General features: G+C 51.4%; 1 protein-coding gene across 1 annotated transcript in view; it reads left to right on the forward strand.

Annotated features, from left to right (window-relative positions):
• LOC307085679 (receptor-type tyrosine-protein phosphatase F-like) overlaps positions 1-19,861 on the forward strand; it is a 113,468-nt gene that overhangs the window by 83,396 nt on the left and 10,211 nt on the right. The window contains exons 17-21 of the mRNA XM_079750545.1: positions 1,980-2,236; positions 4,331-4,409; positions 5,902-6,129; positions 13,533-13,690; positions 19,465-19,577. Of these exons, the coding sequence (XP_079606671.1) occupies positions 1,980-2,236; positions 4,331-4,409; positions 5,902-6,129; positions 13,533-13,690; positions 19,465-19,577 (835 nt within the window). The remainder of the gene's footprint in view (positions 1-1,979; positions 2,237-4,330; positions 4,410-5,901; positions 6,130-13,532; positions 13,691-19,464; positions 19,578-19,861) is intronic.

Below are 19,861 nucleotides of genomic sequence, written 5' to 3' on the forward strand. Positions count from 1 at the left end.
GATCCATGGAGTGAAAGCACTTACTTGTGATATGAGGCAGGGGAGCTCCTGGGAAGGCATTGCATTGCAAGTCTTTAGTGTGGAGAGCGTTTCTGCGTTCGTTTCGGTGTACACCACACTTCTCTCAATCATTTTCCATTCGAAAACAAAAGGTCTCAAATAGCTGACACCGAGTAATGAATGAAATGCAAAGAAGCGGTGGGAAAAACTTAAACAAGTCACGTGACACCCTTTAAGTGATTTAATTAGGCTCATTAGAAACCTAATTAATGGTGAGCATGACAACAGTGTCACCGAGAGCTGTCACTTGCGGCAATGTGTGGGCTGGAGAAAGGCTCGAGACTTAAGTTTGCTACTGGTGGTCACGGTGCCAATTAGTTTATTTCATTTATTTCATCTGGTGGCACCCAAACAAATGTGGTCACACCATATTTTCACAACTATTTCACAGTATCGGGATGTCTCATACCCTCCATCCGTGCACACTCATTTAGAAAGATGAACACAATTGAAATAGAAATACATGTTTTCATTGCATGGATGGCCTTTTTCTTTTTTACCATAGCTTGCCTTGACATCTCTTTCCTCCCGAACAAGCTCTTCCTCCTCCTCCTCCTCCTCCTCCTCCTCCGCCACCTCATCCTCCTCCTCCTCCTCCTCCTCCTCCTCTGTTCTCCTCCTCCACCTCCTCCTCCTCATCCTCCTCCTCCTCATCCTCCTCCTCCTCCTCCTCCTCTTCCTCCCCCACCTCATCCTCCTCCTCCTCCTCCTCTGTTCTCCTCCTCCTCCTCCTCCTCCTCCTCCTCCTCCTCCTCCTCCTCCTCCTCCTCCTCCTCCTCCTCCGCCGCCTCCTCCTATATCAAAAGGCTCTACCTGCTGTTAATAACAGGCTGGATACTTGATCATATACTCCAGTCACCATTTTATTTCTTTCATCCAGAATAGTGTGTCTGGGTTTTTTACCCCTGGCATGCTCTTGAACAGCGCCAGGGCTGCGGTGAGATTTAATCGAACCTTTACACAACGTACCAACCACCGCTTTTGACTCGTTATCATTTGGCGCACACCCCGACGTTCAAAGCCGCGTGTGTCCATGGGACCTCAAGCGGGTCGTGTTTCAGGGTGCGCCGGCGCCACAGTGTGGCCTCAAGCACTGCTCCAGACATCGGCCCAAGACCGCCACCGCTCTTTATATCTAACAAAGAACCAGATGTAAAATCGGGTTCTTTGTTAGAGAACCCAGTCAGACTCGGACCACGAGCGGTCCAGAAAAGCCTCTTGATTTCACCAATGTTATTGGGGGGGGGGGGAAAACACAATGTCAACTGATGGATAGATGTATTTTCTGATATTAGTCTTGAGCTCGGCTGGTGGGAACTTGGGAACGTCATGTTAATTTTCAAGGCTGTTAATGATGTGCGTGCACAATGTGTCAGGCTGATATTATGTTAATTCCCACCTGACGGTAAGTGTTGAGCCGTCAATTTGAAGTGAAAAAGCAATGCCCTGGCTGTGGTTGCCTGCCACCTGACTCTAAACCACATAGGTGTCAGACGAAGGGCTACGTGCCGTTCGACTGAATTTCATACCGTCTGCCTTGTATTATTACTATTACTTTGTGTGTGTGTGTGTGTGTGTTTTCTAGGAAGAGAGAAAAATGGTGCGATGAAGAATAGATTGCATTTTTTCTGTAGTATGTTCACTTTGCGTCTATGCACACTGTGTGTGTGTGTGTGTGTATACATATGTGAGTGAGTGTGCCTGAAAGGGAAATTGTCTTGCTAACCTGTTTGTGGCGAAAGAGGGAATATGGGAAAAAATATATACTGTGTGCGTGCGTGCGTGCGTGCATGCGCGCATGTGACAAACACAGGTGCACGTTTCCTACAGAGGTCAGCGCATAGTCCCTCTCTCTATACAGTGGTGCCCTACAGTACAGTGCATCAGGTCCCTAACGTGTGTGTGTGTGTGTGTGTCAGATCCTGTACAACCAGCAGAGCGTGGAGGTGCAGGGCGACCAGAAGCGGCGGCTGATCACGCGGCTTCAGCCCGACACGGACTACTCGTTTGTGCTGATGAGCCGGGGAAACAGCGCTGGCGGCCTGCAGCAGCAGGTGTCCATCCGCACCTCCCCTGACCTCTTCAAGTCCAGGCCAGTCCTCTACAGCCAGCAGCAGGCCCAGGGCGGCAAGCTGACCATAGACCTGCCCCAAGTGCAGACCACCACGCAAGTCAAGTGGGTGATGAGCTGTCTGTCCGTCCGCCCGGGCTGTGTGGGAGGGTGGGTCCGTCTGGGGTGGGCTGGCTGGCTGTCTGTATTTAACTATGGCTGTCGGTCTGTCTGTATTTAACTATGGCTGTCTGTCTATCTGTATGTTTGTGTGATTGTATTGAACTATCTGTTTGCCTGTCAGTCCGGGCTGGCTGCCAGTCTGGTCTGGTCTGTCTGTCTGTCTGTCTGTCTTTTTGTCTGTAACTATGTTTGTCTCTCTTGTCTGGGATAATGTTAAACATCTGAATGTGTTTTGTCGATACTATTCACATTACCTTGAAGTCAAGACCCCGATTCTACACTGCACACTTTATTATTCGCTCAACCTTTAATTATTCCCATGTTGTTTGATTGTACTGTACGTGTGCTCGGTTCCGTCCTCCTTCGGTAATAAGAATATCATCCGGACGTGTGTGACGGGCTTGGGAAGCACCTCCGACCACCTTCAGGCTAGCCGGCGTAGCGTTGGAAGGCGAGGTGCACGCTTCAGCCGCTAGATAACACGAGTGCAACTCAAGACATCAACAGCGCTGCGTCATCCCCACTTTACGCCCGGCCCGGTACTCACTCACCCCCCCCGTCTCCCAATCTAGAAGCCAAAGCCTGCGCTGCCCGCTAACTCGCCCAAACAGGGGCTGATGGTAATTGCGACTTTTCACATCAGGAGCAGTCATGTCGCTCTCATTTCTCAGGCTCTACTAGTTAAGAGCAGAATCGTGCTGCACCCCGGGAAAGTGGTGACTTATCTGTCTGAGCCAGACTCCTCCAACTCTCCCCCCACACACATCCGCACACCTGCAGTGCACAGACACTCACATGCACATGTGTGTCCACACATGGACACGTTCCCATAGACACACACGCACTCATAAACAGGTGCTGGAGTCATCCGCCGTTCCGCACATAAAACACAGACATATTATCCCCCCCACCCCCTCTAGGTCTTCTAATAAACACACTTCCAGATACGCACAACCAGGCACACACACACACACACAGCCACCCACACACACACTCCCATCCATCATCGGTGCACTCTTATGACCTCACAGGACCACTCATGGACACCCACGCACGTACAAACACCGGACGGCATGCGCCTGTAGAGCCATGCATGTGGGCTATATCACTCTTAAGAGGGCGCGGGGCACACGGTGTCAGGCCAGGCGTTGATTTGTAAAATATAAAAAGCTTTCCGGGGGGGGTTTGTCAGGGCTGGCCGAGCTCCAGCAAGGACGGACGTCAAGCGAAGAGTGGGGCGCTGCTGATCGGAGGAGGTGGTGGTGGTGGTAGTGGTGGAGGGGTCCGAGGTGCTGGAGGAGGTGTTCTTACACAAGCTCCGAGATGTGATTGAATTTTAAAGTAAGGTCTAGGAAGAGGGGGAGGTGGGGAGATGAGATGAGATGAGAAGGAGCCAAGCCGAACAGGGGGCCACAGAGTTACCGTTACCGCCTGAAAAGACTTATTTTCTTATGAGTTTGTGGGTTTTTTGGGAAAATAAGCAAAGATTGCCAGAAGAGGAGAGAACCGTGGAAGCCTGCTGGTGTTGATTGGGGGGTTTGGGGTTGGTTTGGGCTTTTTGCACGCTTCCACACACGTCGATAAACACAGACAGCCAGGCAGACAGCCACGCTCATGCATCAAACAAGCGCACACAGAGCCGGTCACGTGACTGGCCTCCGTCGGCCTACGGGAATCCTAGTGCAAGCTCTTGTTTGATGAAGCCTTCCCTCCGCGGGACGGAGTGTTTGCTCGGGTCTACGTGGCAGCTGTTCTTAGTCATTAGACGTTAATTGGAGCATACCGCGTCGATTTACCAGCTCTTTGACCTTGCTTCCCAACCTCCTGTACCGCACTCCGAGTTGTGAAATCCCCAACACGCCCCAACCACCAACCGTCTTCTCACACCTCGAGCAATTTAAAAAAAAGAAAGCGTAATAGTGTGTCACCGAACGCTGGGGTCGAGGTGTGAACCGAGCTGCCCGCGCCCGCCGCGGGGAGGTGTCATGGGCGTCACGTGCACACTGTGACGGAAGCCTTTTCCTTTTGCCCTGGCAGGTGGTACTACATCGCGGTGGTGCCGGTGACGGCGTCGTCACGGCGATGGGAGAACCCAGACGAGATGGACCTGGATGAGGTGAGTGGTCAGACCGCCCCCAGCAAAACGACTGCCTGTGGCGGGTTAGAAGTCAAGAGACGGTACCTCCTGCTCCAACTGGGATAGGAAGTGACTGTTGGCAGTTAATTAGCACTTCCCCTTCTGGGAGCGCAGAGAGGGAGCCGGGGAGGAGGACGGAGATTGCTTTGCTTAGGAAGGCAGAGTATCCGGTTTGGGAGCCAAGAGCGGGTGAACCCGACAGCTTTAGGTCAGCAGGCTTTAATTATTGGAGCAACATTTGAAATATCACTTCTACAGTCAGTACTTTCTCCTTGTCCTTCCAAGTTTGGCCCACGACAAACAGAAAATGCATAAACATTAATACATAAAATATTAAATTTTAATATTTGCATAGATTTACGGCTATGCAAGTATAACGGCTTGATTGGCGCCCTGGATAATGGCCTGCAACTCTGTCGGGGGAAATCAAAGACAATCAAATTAAATGACAAGCTTAAACATAAAAATGGTCTCCTGTTTTCCCGAGTAACCTTGTCAGTGTCTTTTCAACTTGGCGGTCTTCCCGTTCCCGCTATTGTTGCTGCTCCCAACAGCCATGACATTGGCGTTGTGGAGAGAGGACACATCCCAGAGTCATTAAGCACAGAGCCGGCCCTTATTTGGGACGTCCAACATTGTGCTTGGATGAAAGCCCTGACTGGAGCGGCCCCTGGAATACACCAATGAACAAATTGCCTCGGAAAGCCCTCATTTGTTAATCACAATAGCAGTCATGCTGAGATAGGGCATTAATTGCTAGTCTCATAGCAATGCAGCGTGATTATCGTAAACGCTCACCTCCAACCTGGGGACATGCTATTAGTGTTTTTTGTGGTTAACCTTATTACCCTCCTGTGAGTCCAGAGGATTAACGACCACAAGATTCACTCCGTTTTACACTATGTTGACGCACTGACCTCCGATGACCTCTGGGATCGCAGTCTTTAATTACTGAGGCAACATATGAAAGATCGTTTAAGTTCTGTTTCCTTCTCATCCAGAGTTTGGCCAACGACAAAACAACTTTGATATTGAACATTCGAATGTATCGAAAAAGTTTTGATTAGCTCTGATGAGAACTGTATCAGGGGACCTCAAAGCTAAATCATATCAATACTAGTGATCGACCGATTTATTGGCTGATAATTGTTATTTTATAAGTGTATCGACAATGGCTGATTTGTTCCGCTGATTTTTTTTTTTTTTTTTTTTTTTCTTCCCCGGCATGATTTACAGACAGACGTGTTCCTTAAATGTTCCTTTTTGAAATTGAGACTAACATTTGTTATCATCATTGTGTCATTATTATGATGTAAATTGAGGGAGCATAAGCAGTATCGGCAGAAAATCGGTAGCCCGTATCGGCCATCGGCTAAATATCCGTACCGGCATCGGCCCTAAAAAAAACAACATGTCGGTCGATCCCCAATCAAAACGAACCCTCTCTTCTCTCTCTGTCTCGGTCTCTCAGCTGCTGGAGTCGAGCGACGGTCCCGTCTTGAGGCGCCGGCGCCGGCAGCTAGACGCAGCCAAGCCCTACATCACGGCCAGGCTGAACCCCCTGCCCGCCACCTTCACGCTGGGAGACGAGAAGCGCTACAACGGCTTCCTCAACAAGCCGCTGACGGGACACCAGCAGTACCTCTGCTTTGTGCTCGCCGCCCTGCGCGAGCAGGAGAGCGACGCCAGCGACAAATACGTAAGAGCCCTGAGAGGTTGGGTTCCCAGGTGTGTGTGTCTAAAGAGACCGGATGCAATGGAGAGTTGAAGCCTGACGTCCCATAGGGGCACGAAGAGGAGTGAAGATGATGGTGACGTGCCTAAATCCACAGGCGCGGGTGGGGGTTTGGAGAGTGTATAAGAAAGGCCGGCCCCGAATATCAAATATTAAGCGTACGATAAACGTTACGTTAGCGAATGTATAATTGAATGGTTGTAAACCTAAACCTGTTTAAAATTCAGCGTCGCCCGAAATGTGTCAAGCGCGACACTGACTGGCATCCGGAATCCTGTGTGAGCATGTGCCCCCAGCATTATTAAATAAAACTGATTATTAGCAAGGCTTATATTGCAACTAACTAATGATATTAGCTTTGAAAGCACTTGGTCGCGATTAGCATATAGCAGGCTAACGGCCAATTGGTAAGTTTAAAAGTGCTCCCAGTGACAACAAATCTTGACAGCTCCGTTGGTGTCGCCGTTCCTCAAAGTGTAACAATGTACCAGCGAGCGTGGGGATTACCGCGCGAGACGCATAATCTCGGCTGAGAGGAAGAAAAAAGCTGAGGCTGCTTCCTGCTTAAAGCCTGCATGTATATGGCTAAAAGACCGAACAGTAAGTCTAAAGAGTTTGTCATCACTGACAACCCCAGCTGATTAAATGCAACGGCAATCTTAAAAGCAAATTAACCTGAACAAATGATGATGTGCTAGGCTACATCCAAAAGTTTTCAGTAATTTTCAAGTTAGGGTTAGTCATAATGTTTTAATTCAAAACGATTACTGCAAGACTACTTTCACTTTGCAAAGATTTGGGCCCTGCCCTATATGTCGAAGACAGCAAACAACACCTCAGAACATGAGGAGTTATTTTTTAATTGGTGTTTTTAACCGCTTTTTTGTAACCAAACTATTTTGTTAATCAGTTAAAGAGGATATTGTCGGTAAACAGCTTAACGGGTAGTTAACATCCCTCTACTTAACACATCAATCCTAGTTTCTCGTACCATTATGATTTGTTGTATAGAGTAGTACAACGCTATGTAAAGCCTCTTCAAGCACTTGATGCTTGTATTCATGCACAAAAAAAATACCTTTTCTCCATGTCTTTCTCAAAAGGCACCTTGAAAATGGCAGATTGATTTCACCTTGAAGGCTCCAACACAAAGAAAAAGCATTTTCTCACCTTTCTGTAGCCTGCTGTCAGGACCATTCAGATTTATAGCACTTGCTTTACACTCGGCATCGAACCGTCGTTATCCAGCCCCACAAAATCCCAGCTGCTTCAGCGGGGAACCGGAAATTGTTTACGCATGAAAGGCTTTCTGCCTTTCATCTGTAAACTTTTTAAAGTCAGCCAACCAACTTCCCTATCAGCTAAAACCAATCCCACCCCCCCCCCCCCCCCCCACACACACACACAGATGAACACACACACACACACACACACACACAGTTGCAGGCACGCACACACACACACACACACACTTAGAGGTTCGCCCACGCTGTACCCTCGCGCTCACCGAAGTGTGTGTGTGTGTGTGTGTGTGTGTGTGTGTGTGTGTGTGTGTGTGTGTGTGTGTGTGTGTGTGTGTGTGTGTGTGTGTGTGTGTGTGTGTGCGCGCGCTGCGTCAAACAACACTTGCATGTAGGCCCCAGGGTTCTCAGTGGGACGGTCCGCTTTCGCCACAGCGAGAGATGCTAGGATGGGATTGCTCTGGGCTCCTCCCGGACCCAGGCCATGAATATTCAGCAGATTAGACCACCAGACGACCGCAAAGTACCAAAGAAAGTTGCTTTCTGTCTCTCTTAAATTCTCTCATTCTTCCTTCCTTTCTTTCTGTCTTTCTTCTGTCATTCTTTCTTTCTTCCAAACATGAACCATGGGGCTTGGAGTCTCTCTTAACCGCGGCCCACCTCCACTCTCCTCTTCTGAGACCCTTAAGCACCCAGCTCTCCCCCCCCCCCCCCCCTCAGAAGGCCCAGCACTGCGTCTTGGTCTCCCCCCCCCCTTTAGCGTGGGATACGGGCCAGATAAGAGCCCTCAGGCCCCCCTCCTCCTCCCCCAAGTCCCAGACCACCTCAAAAACTCCATTGATCCGACCTGATCAATCCGCGCCTCACCTCCTGAGCCGCGCTCGGTGCTGAGGTGGACAATAAAAGACCCTCTGATCGATTCCCCTTCACTCTGCGAGAGAAAGAAAGGCCAAAATGCAGAGGTGTTGTTGTTTATGTTTTGGCAGTGGGATGGGATGGGGGTGGGGGGGGGCTGAGGCGCTATCTCCCCTTGTGCTTGTAAATGTTTTACCACTACTAATACACGCAGCACCACGCCAGAGAGAGGCAGAACCACGAGATGGGGCCATCAGCTTGAATCATGGCCACAGCGATGCCAGGACTCAAACAGTTCTCTCTCGCTCTCTCTGTCTCTGTCTCCGTCTCTCTCTATATCTCTGTCTCTGTGTCGCTCTCTCGCTCTTTCGCTCTTTCTCTTGCTCTTTCTCTCTTTCTCTCTCTCTCGCTCTCTCTCCCGCACTCTGTCTCTCTCTCTCGCTCTCTCGTCTCTTTCTGTCTCTCTCTCTCTCTCTGTCTCTCTCTCTGTGCGCAGAGGGCAGCTGCTTCTTCATAAGGCAGCCGGGCAACACCGCTCACCGCTGGCATGAAGGAGGGGGACGCGGGCATGAAATCCATTGATGGACGGGAGGGTAAAATAGGGGATGATGCAAGGGAGGGGGACAAAGGTGAACGAAGCGAAGGGGATGAGATGGAAAGGGCCAGAAGAATCGGGCAGAGTGCATGTTGACTCAAGCGGGCCCCGAGGAAGCTAAACAAGCCGGGCGAGGTGTGAAACGGGATGATAGACACCGGGTGCCTGTAAACTGTGCCATTTAAAGGGAGAAATGCGACAAGGGGGGAGGAGCTGGGAGCAGGCTGTGTGACAGTAGAAAGTGTGCGTGTTGGGTGCCGAGTCCTTCACGGTGTGTATTTGCGGTGTGATGATGTCGGCGGCTGTTAGGGAGGAAAGCCCCCAGCCCTGTGATGATGTACAGGAAGGGGTTTTCGGCGTGAAGAGGGCAGAGATTTGGCTGTAGCGTGTGCGCTAATTTGCCACCCCTTTTCGATTACCTCGTTGAGAAGTGCGTCAACGACACGGCAACAGCCGACTCCATGAGAAGTATTCTGATTGGACGGTTCCTCTGGGAGTCTATTGGTACTCTACATGCTGACGCCATCTTTGCTTTGTGAGACACCGTCAGTCCATGTACTTATAGTTTTCAAAGCTATAAGCTATAATTTATATGAAATGCATATATATATACAAATATAATATCATGGTAGCATTGACTAGCAGCCAGCTCAGGTTATTGAGGAATGAACAATGAAAATTCCTCTGGAAGAATTAGTAGGCATCTCGCGTGGGGAAAAATATGGCTCGTCTTTTACACCACACGCACACACACAGGTTTCTGGATGCGTTGTATTCTCGAGGGGCAGAGGAGGAGAGGGTGGATGGAGGAGGAGGTTGATGGAGGTGGAGGAGTCTGCTGTTGAATGGCAAAACAGAACGGATGAGGTGGGGAATGAGCGAGGTAGTGCAGCAGCGGGGGGGTGGGTGGGGGAGTTTGTTGTGGGTGGAGGGGAGAAGGCGTTCCAGCAGGGGTAAGCCTAGCCCTGCAGCCCTATTCCTGTTCGTCACAGATAGAGGCATAGTTGCAAATATTACATATCTGTCTCTGTCCCTGCTGTGTCTCCCCCTCTCTTTCCATATCTCCAGCTCCCTTCCTTCTTTATTACTTTATCTCTCTCTCTCTCTCCCTATTGCCCTCTCTCCCTCTCCTCCTCTCTCCCCCCCCCCCCCTCCTATATCTCATATCTCTTTTAGAGGCTTAATCCTCAACAAAATGTAATTTATTTGTTTGTTGCTTTTTTATAATCAACCTGTCCCCCCCCACCTCCCTCATTTGGCCGTCTAAACCCTTTACGTGCTGACTAGGCAGAGTGATCTCATGAAATTAACCCATCCTACCACCCATGCCATGGAAGCCCAGGAGCCCCCCGGACCTTCAGCTAGCACCAAAGTGAGCTCAAGCTCAGACTCCATCTCGCGCCGTCTTGGTCTCGCTCTTTCACTGTCTCGCTGCCGCTCTGTCTCCTTCTCGCTCTGTCGCTGTCTCTCTCGCTGTCTGTCTCTCGTTCTCGCCTCCTTGCTCTAGCTCTGTCTCTGTCTCGCTCTGTCTCTGTCTCTCTCGCTGTCCATCTCTCGTTCTCACCGTCTTGCTCAAGCTCCCCATCCTTCGATCCCTCTCCTGTTCTTTATATCTCTCTCTCTCTCTCTCTCTCTCTCTCTCTCTCTCTCTCTCTCTCTCTCTCTCTCTCTCTCTCTCTCTCTCTCTCTCTCTCTCTCTCTCTCTCAATCTCTGGTGTCTTCCTCGCTCCACCTCAGTCTCTTGTGTTCTCCGCTGTATCTCCTTCTGATACGCCCAGTCTCTGTTCTTCTCTCTCTCAACTCCTCCCGCCCACGCAATCTATCGCTCGCTTCCTCTGAATCTATTTCTCTCCCGGTCTCTCTCTCCTCGTCCCGACTCCCTCTCTCTCTCCCTGTCTCCACCTCTCTCTCTCGGTCTCCCTCTCTTGGTGCTTTGTTCTCCCGGTCTCCACCTCTCGTTCCGTCGCCACCCCTCTCTCTCTCTCTCTCTCTCTCTCTCTCTGCTTTGTTCTCCGCCCACCTCTGCATTCCACCTCCCGCGTCTTCGTCTCAAACAAACACTTAAGACCGATCACACGTTCCCAGCGGTGGAGCGCCCGTCGAACACGCTGTAGACAATCGAGAAGAGAGGGCGGGGAAAACAGCCCATTGAAAAAAAATAAAAATACGCCGGCAACATTCACAAATGTACAATTTGTGTTAGGGTATCTCTCACAGTGTCTTTGGTCTTACAAGCAGAGAGCCAAGCACACGAGTGTGTCATTCAAAGCCAGGGTTCAGACACACGCATGCGTGCACACACACAAACACACACACACACACACACACACACACACGCGCAGATACAGAGACACACACACAAGTACAAGTGCAGACACAGACTCACACACGTGCAGATACACACACACACAGATAAACACTGTCATTACTAACGTCATTACTCGTTTCTTTTGTGCCCTTGTTCCCAAATCACGCCAGAAGAACACAATTCACACGCGATATTGACCCACACACACACAGATTAGCAGAGTGATAATTAGAGATGCACACATAAATGAATTAGCCACACTGACGTACACAGACGCTGTATTTTCCGAAGCCGCCACTTGTATTCCAATTTTACGAACGAATACTGTCTCTGAGGCTCGTTTATAGATTTCGCACACACACACGAAAAGACTGCAAAGAAAGAAATCCCTCATGCCGTCTAAACGTAATAACCATACAAGGTTTGGGAGCCAAAGGTAACCTTGTAAAGAAGCGCATACTGGCATCACTTCATACCGTCTGAAAAACGTGGCAGACCGTTTTTCCACAACATGCTCTACCATTGTGGTAGCGATAATGATTAGCTACCTGCAAGGCTGAGCTTCTATGTGATATCGGAAGACATTTCAAACGGAGGATCACAGAAATCACCCTCTCTGTTCCCCCTCCGGTTCCCTCCCCTTTCCTCCCACCTTCTCCTCTACTCAACTCCTTCTCCTCATGTCTCCTGCATAACTGCTGGGATTTGGCAACCACCCCCCCTCAGAACGTCAATGAAGCGTTGTTGTGTTTCCCATGCTACCTCTGTCGCTTATTTCAGGGGTGCTTCCTACTGGAACACGAGCGTGCGTCACGTCCCACGGCAGTGGGTCCCGTCATGGGCGCACACACCTCTTCGTCCCAGGAGAAGGGGCCCTTAAACGAGGACCCTCCCGTGTCACAGTTTGCTGTCGATTGCTAACATCGTCCAAAAAAGTTGTTAAAGAAAACGCGGTTTGCGTTCGAACAACTGCACACCTCGATAAGAAAGATGCCAAAACACTTTCTGGTATGATTGGTACATTCCTATGAGGTACTCTCAGCTTAAACCATCCCATCGGGTGAAGGTGTGTGTGTGTGGGTGTGTGTGTGAGCTTAACTCTGTGACAGGGGGGTGGGGGGGGGCTCAAGTCTCAGGCAGCTCACCCTGCCTTTTTTCTCTCCAATTAATATCTGCCTTTCCCGCCGCGGAGCCAGCTGCGCGGCTAATGATCTGGATTACCCCGCGCCCGCACTGCATGCTGGGAGCTCCGGCTCCTTCCAGGACGGAGGCGGACGTGCTGGTGATCGATCTGTCACTCGTCACAGGCTGCCCCCCCCCCCCTTCCCGAGTCCCCACTTTGCCCCCGCTTTGCCCTTTCTCTTCTCACACGGCGCCTCGATAGGACACAAGCTGAGCCCTAATGGCGGCCGACTCATGACTGTGTTCTCACTCCGGGGCAACAAACCCCCCCCACCATGCAAAACACACACCTTGGACTCCTTCTGCCTGCCACCGTTTTTAGTTATACTTTGCAAACTCGGCCCCGTCTGTTCTTCCCCCACACACTCCCCAGTTCTCTAATATGTACAATCGTATTCCTCACTGGTCATTTCCTGTCAGAATACAGCGGATATGTCTCATTTAAAATCTCCAACCAGGTCCCCCGCATCCCCCGTTGCCTCCATCTCTTCCTTCCTCCTCCTCCTCCTCCTCCTCCTTCTTCCCGTCACGGTGTGAGCACTAATGAAGAGGAGATGAGTCCTCTCCTCTGCCCTCATTTATTTCTGCCGCCAGGAGACATACCCTCTCTCTCTCTCTCTGTCTTCTCTCTTCTCTCTTCCCTCTCCCTCTCTCCCCTCCCAGCCATGGCCAGTCTCACTGCCTCACGTGGTCCTGGGTTGTCTTTCGGCCCCGCGCAAGGTGGTTATTGTCGTTGGTTAAAACAACAGCATCTGGCCGAAGCAGCCTCTGCTGCGCTGGGTTTGACCTGTCGCCGCTCTGGCTAGTGTCGTCAGCGACCGGCAGCTCCAGCGGTAGCTAGCCTGCAAGAGTCTTGAGCCATTTGTCATCAGCCACCCCGGACAGAAGACGTGTCATGCAAACCACCCCAGACCCGGTGGTTCTGAATCATTTAAAAAAGATGAAAAAAAGACGACAGCGTAGGCACACGAAAGACCAAAAACAATGCACAGGTGTCAAGTCTGTGAATTATAGTTCACCCCTGCTTCTTAAGGACTCGACAGCTTTTATCAGTGTCAGCAAGAAAGCTGTGATTGATGTTCCACGCTCTGAGGCCAATGGCAGTCTGGCTTCTATCACACTCATCCGCCCGCCTCTCTCTCTCTCTCTCCCCCCCCCCCCCCCCCCCCCCCCCCCCCCCCCACAGAGGACATTCTCGGCCAGCGCTTACTCGGACCCCATCAAGGTGCAGATCCAGGACCTGTCGCCGCGCGTGGAGCAGCCGGAGATGCTGTGGGTCATGGGCCCCGTGCTGGCCGTGGTGCTCATCATCATCATCGTCATCGCCATCCTCCTCTTCAAGAGGTAAGTTGACTCCCTGCGGTGGACGCCCCCCGGACCGCACCGCGTGAGACGGAACCACAGCGATGTCCTCCTCCTGACTGCTGCACGAGTGTGTGCCTAATGACTAACTCACGGACTGATCGCTCGGATCGGCCGGTTGGTCAATAAGAAACGTTAAACAGCGTTGTGGCTCAAATGTCACCCTGGTGTGTGTGGGTGGGTGTGTAGGTGTGTGTGTCTGTGTCTCAGTGATGTATGGCCATTGCATTGTTTCCTTTGGTTGCATCAGGACTGCTAATGAGCTCTGCCCCCTCCCTCTTCCTCTCTTCCTCCCTCTGTTTCCCCCCCCACCAGTGGTTTTCTCTCTCTCTCTCTCTCTCTCTCTCTCTCTCTTTCTCTCTGTCTCTGTGTGTGTTTCCCCTCTGACACCAGTGGTTCTCTGTCACTCTCTCTCTCTCTGTCTGTGTGTGTGTGTGTTTGCCCTCTGACACCAGTGGTTCTCTCTCTCTCTCTCTTTCTCTGTCTCGCTCTCTCTCGCTCACTCTGTTTCCCGACTGACATCAATGGGGCTCCCTCTCTCTTTCAGTCCTCCTCTGAAGCCTTTACATCCGGTCTCATCACTATAATATACTGTTTTATGGGGGGGGGGGGGCCCGGTCTGAACGCTAGCGTGTGACGGGAACGGCAGCAGAGTGTACACTGGCCTCCTGCAGGAAGAGAGCCAGTCGGGCTGTCAGCAAGAAGGGAGCAATGTGGGTGTTTTTATTTATTCATCACCATTGCTGGTCGAATCTGCAAAGACACAGCGACAGCAAAGAAGGAGGGAGAGAGAAAGAGTGTAAAGATTTGCTTGTCGTGTCCGACGGCCGTACGGGCCAACGCGTGCAGGCCGGGCTACTTGGGTATGTAACCCACCACTGGTTCAACGGTGATATCCTATCGGCCACCTTCCATACACACTTTAAGTCTTGGCCTGGATGTTATCACTGGGTCGGCCTTGTGCATAGACTCCCGTCCACTTAGGGCACCGCACCACTTTATCCCGAGGCGGGTGGGGGGAAACCATACCTTCACTTATCTTTACCCCGGCTCTCAAGGGCTCCCTGAGCTCCAGGAGAGGTCCCCGGCGTGTTCGTACCCGTTCCTACGTGCTCCCCTGACTGCCAGACTCCCAGACAGCCTGGGTGGTGGGCCTCCCCCCAGACTCAGAAGGGGAGTGGTTCATGATAGGCCCACAGACGGCTCCAACAACACTGCACAAGAGGACTGGCGCTTCCCCTGTCAGGAAGCCCACAGGCGGGCTGACAGCAGGGCCGGCTGACGGGAGAAGATGGGTGGATGAGATTGTATGCGGGGGTGGGGGGTAGGCAGGTAGCGGGGCCGCAGGGGGGCATCCTCGCACTGCAGACGACGCCAGGGTCGTGGAAGAGGTGGAAGTGGTGGTGGTATTATGGAGAGCACTAAAGCAGTAGCTGGCGCCCCGCCCCAGGTTGTTGTTGTTGCGGCCCGAGTCGTTGTCAGGATCCAGACGCCGGCGGCGATCATCAAGGAAGCTCTGCAGAAGTTTCTACAAAGTCTTTATATTTCCCTCAGCCCGTTTGTTTGATGCTGTGTTTTCTCTCTCTCTCTCTCTCTCTCTCTCTCTCTCTCTCTCTCTCTCTCTCTCTCTCTCTCTGGATCTTTTTTTTCTTTCGTTCCTTTGGAAATTTGAGGAGGTTGAGGAGAGCTGTTTGTGTGTGTGTGTGTGTGTGTGTGTGTGTGTGTGTGTGTGTGTGTGCGTGCTCAGTGTTCTTTCTAATTAATGAGTCGCCTAATTCTCCCCCGTCCCCACATCCCCTCCTCTCCTTCTCTCTGCCCCTCCGCAAAAGCAGCAAACAGGAAAGGTGGGTATCTTCAGTGTGATCCCCCTATCCACCTCTTACCACATCAACCCCCTCCCCCAGATTGTTGTTGTTGTCGTCGTCGTCGTCGTTGTTGTTGTCAACTTGTGGCGATCATCCACCCCCCCACCCCGCCTCCGTATTGCCTTAACAGAAAAGGCCAAAAAAGGACTTCTTCGCATGGGTGCTTTCGTCCCCACCCAAAGAGGAAAACGGTGTGCAAAAGAGAGGAGAATCACACTGGGTTTGGCCGTGTCTAATTTGTTCGACACTGTGCTCCCGGAGAAAGGAGGCAGCCGACTCTGCAGTCGTATTTTTTGGGTAATTGGGGTCGAGGGTAAGCCCGGGGGGGGGGGGGGGGTGCTGTACTAGTGCATGTTCCATGTCTACTGTCTCCTCGCGCCCCCCGCCGTACCCTCACACCTCACACCTCACTCCCATCACCACCACCAGCACCGCCGTCAGATCTGACTGTCTGTCGGGGTTCGTACTTCCTTGCTGTGATTCATTATTCAGCCAGTGTCAGTGCCCCCCCCCCCCCCCCCCCCCCCCTCCCCCCACCCACCTCCTTTGGTATCGTCACGCCAGCTCCTATCTGAATATGCCAAGGCCTCACCTGCCCCTGAATGGGCCATTGTGAAGTAAATGCCAGCCGGGGGAGTTTGCCCATAACAGAAATGTTCCCATTTTTGGAGCTGACATTTCCCACTGAGCTCCCAACCTCACCCACCCACCACCACCACCACCACCACCACCACCACCACCACCACCCCCACCATTCTTCAATATGAGCCTAATCTCTCTCTTTTTCTCTCTCTCTCTCTCTCACTCTCTCTCCCTTTACACGTTATGGTGGCTGCTGTCTCAATAAAGCCTTGTTCTTCTCTCATTAAGCATGACCCTGTCTGCCGTATTCTCTCTCACACACACACACACACACACACACACACACACACACACACACACACACACACACACACACACCACTTTTCCCCTTCACACACGTTTACCTTCCACTCCCCGGGCCTGCCTGAGCCCGGGATCCGGGGCCGGCGTGTTGAGTGATCCCGATGCCGTGTTTAACTTAAGCCTCCCACTGAAGCGCAGCCCAGATTGGAGCCCACAGAGGTGTGGAAAACAGATCTCATCTCGGGGCGCCGCCCCCGCCCAGACATGCCCCCCCCCCCCCTTCCCTACCCGCCTCCCCGTCCTACCCGGGCCCCCGGTTCCAGAGCACCGGACACGCTCTGGCTCCCGTCCCCCGACAGAGAGGAAGAGATTCTTGTTGTGGATTAGCCGTCACGCTGCTAGCATTAGCTTAAGCTCCCGCAGCATCAGATAACAGGTGGCGCCGTGGGCCCAGGGGTCTAGCAGCTGGCTGGGGAGGGCCGGGGCTAGGGATATGTGTGTGTGAGTGTTTATGCATGGGTGTCTGTCTGTGGGTGGGTGGGTGGGTGGGTGGATGTGTGTGTGTGTGTTTGTTTGTGGGTGGATGTATGTGTGTGTGTGTGTGTGTGTACAAGCGGGCGATATGTGTTTTTACCGCTCCGGAGGTAAGCAGAATGGCCCGCTCCTGCCTCAGACCCACGCTCGCCACTTGCAAATGGAGTGCAATGAGATGTGAAATTTCAACAGGGCCGCTCCGCTGCCTTCCACTGCCCATTTCCATTTGCGGTGGAAGGGGAGACTCGCGAGGGTTTGCAGCTGTCGGCTGTGCGGGCCCCGAGTGTAGCGCCCGTGTGTGTGTGTGTGTGTGTGTGTGTGTGTTCATCGTGTGAGTGTGCACGTGAGGTAGAGGGAGTGAGATAAGAAAAAGAGGGCATTTGCACACACAGAGCTGGGAATGTGTGTATGTGTGTTTGAGCATGGCTCCACGTGCGTGGGTGTGTTCATGTGTGTGAGCGGCTGTGTGCGTTTGTGTGTGTGTGTGTGTGTGTGTGTTAGTGAGTGTGTGTACGTGTGACTGCTGGTGTGTGTAAGTGTATGTGTGTGTTAACACGGGTGTGCATGTGTGTATATATGGGTGTGAGTATGACTGTATGTGTGTATACATGTGTCAGTGAGTGCGACTGTGTATACATGTGTGTGTGTGTGGGTACATATGTATGTGACGGCGGCGGCGTGTGTGTTCGTGGGCAGATGCCTCCTGCACCAGCGCACAGCAGCGCGACGGCGGCGGCTCTCTATCCACACGTCCGCCGCCTGCCGCGCGGTGCCTCGGTCCACCGTAGCCGACACCCCGCCGCTAGGCTAGGCTAGGCTAGGCTAGGCTATCATACGCTGGAGGCTGGTTGCGCAGGTGTTACAGGAGCGGTGTAATTAGGCAGTGTTGTGCCACCCAGCTGACGAGCTAATTACAGCAGCCGCCTGTTTTCCCTCTCAATCTGGGAAACCAGTAAACACACATTGTGCTGGTGATGATGAGCGCGCGCACACACACACACACATGCACACACATGCTTACTCACATGCATACTTATTCACATGCATGGATTCACACGAAAACACTTACTCACACTCATACTTAGTGTTTTACCGTACATACTGGCGATAACCCTAAGCCGCAGGAGCGGTAAATTGGAGTTGGTTGTTTCAAAATACCACAAATAAGCCGTGGTTTAAGCCATGTCTTATAACGCATCTTTGCCCACAACACAAATGCCTACATGTACCGCCCAGCGCTTGCGGGAAACCCTGACGAGACTGTTAAAATAGTACAATAACCGATGGTTAAGTAAGCGTCTATTTATTTTATTTATTTCAGGGACATTGCACACTAATCAACAGTCAAACTGTAAGTGAGCCAGAGTTAGCCTAAGAGGCTAGTTTACATCTGTGAGTATTACCTTATTGGAGATGATGCTGACTCAAGCTTATCGTAAGACCCTGAACTATTTGACCGATTTAGAAAACAAGGCATCTTGTATTCGGCAAGCAATTCACAGGCTTTAAATTCATGGACTTGGTTCATAGGCCCAGAGCACATTGTCTTCCTTGTTTTAAGTTATAAGTTAGTAAGTTATGTAGTGATGCCAATGTTTATTTCTTTTCATGGTTATGTTTTACTCGCAAGCCTTTGATATAATTGAGCATATGGGTTTTTCCTCGTGACGGCATTAAGAACTTCATGTTTCACAACACTTGAAAGCAGATCACTGTTAACACCGCAGATTTCATTTCTTTGAATTCTTTGTGTTAGCAGAATGTACCTATAAGCCGCTCCAGAGAATAATCCGCAGCGACAGTTCTGGTTTGTAAAATTGGGATAGAAGAAGTGTCCTTATTTTTCGAAAAACACTGTACTCAAACAGGCATTCTCAAATAAACACACACACATACTTACTGGCACACACACACATACATATTTATTCACACACACGCAAATGCGCACACACAGCCAATCACACACACTCATGCGCACAAACATGAATATGCAAATACACAAACACAAACACCCAAGTTCTAATGTTTCATTAACATGGCACATTGGACACTGATATCGACATTTAAGCACTTCTCCCACACACACGCGTGCACGCACACATAACAGCTGTCATCCACCCTGAAGTAAACAAGTCCAGCCCAGCCCACTCCACGAGAACAATGGCCTGTTTTTTTCCAACTCATTCAACACCAGTTGGCAAACTGGGTGGGTTGGGGACGTATCTGGCCTCTCAACCATCCACTTAACCATTAACATCATCGAGGGGGAGGGGGGCTCCATGGGGGTGGAGTCCTTCTCTCTCTCCCCATCTCTATCTCTCTCGCCCCCCCCCCATCTCTCCATCAGCAAGACTCATCCTCATCCGTATCGTCTCATTCCCAGTTGATGTTTGGAGCCGTGAAGCATTGGAAGCAGTTGTGGTGAGGTGACTCACTTCCTGTCTCGTTTTGTTCCCCCCCCCCCCCCAACAGGAAGCGTCCGTCCCCCTTACCAAAGGATGACCAATCAGGCGGAGTCAAGGACTCCCTCCTGGCCAACTCTTCGGACCCGGTGGAGCTGCGGAGACTCAACTACCAGACCCCAGGTACACCTCCGCCTTCTCAGGGTCTGTTTCCTCCCGTTGTTTATCGCTACCCAGGTTCCCATAAGCAAAGGGGCTGCTTCTCGTTAGCTCACAGCAGGGGGCTTGCGGTTGACTACTGGATAGCACCCATGGGAGTGCGGGGGGGGGGGAGGTTGTGTGTGTGTTTTCAGTGTGGTTGGGGGGGCTAAAAATAAAATGTGAGCGAGACGTTTTTTTCCCCCTGAGAGTGATAAAGGTCAGAGTATTGAGTACGTTGAATCTTTTTCTCCCTGGCACCCATAGAG

The sequence above is a fragment of the Pollachius pollachius genome, assembly GCF_949987615.1.
Source record: "Pollachius pollachius genome assembly, chromosome: 14".
In the NCBI taxonomy this organism is placed as follows: domain Eukaryota; kingdom Metazoa; phylum Chordata; class Actinopteri; order Gadiformes; family Gadidae; genus Pollachius; species Pollachius pollachius.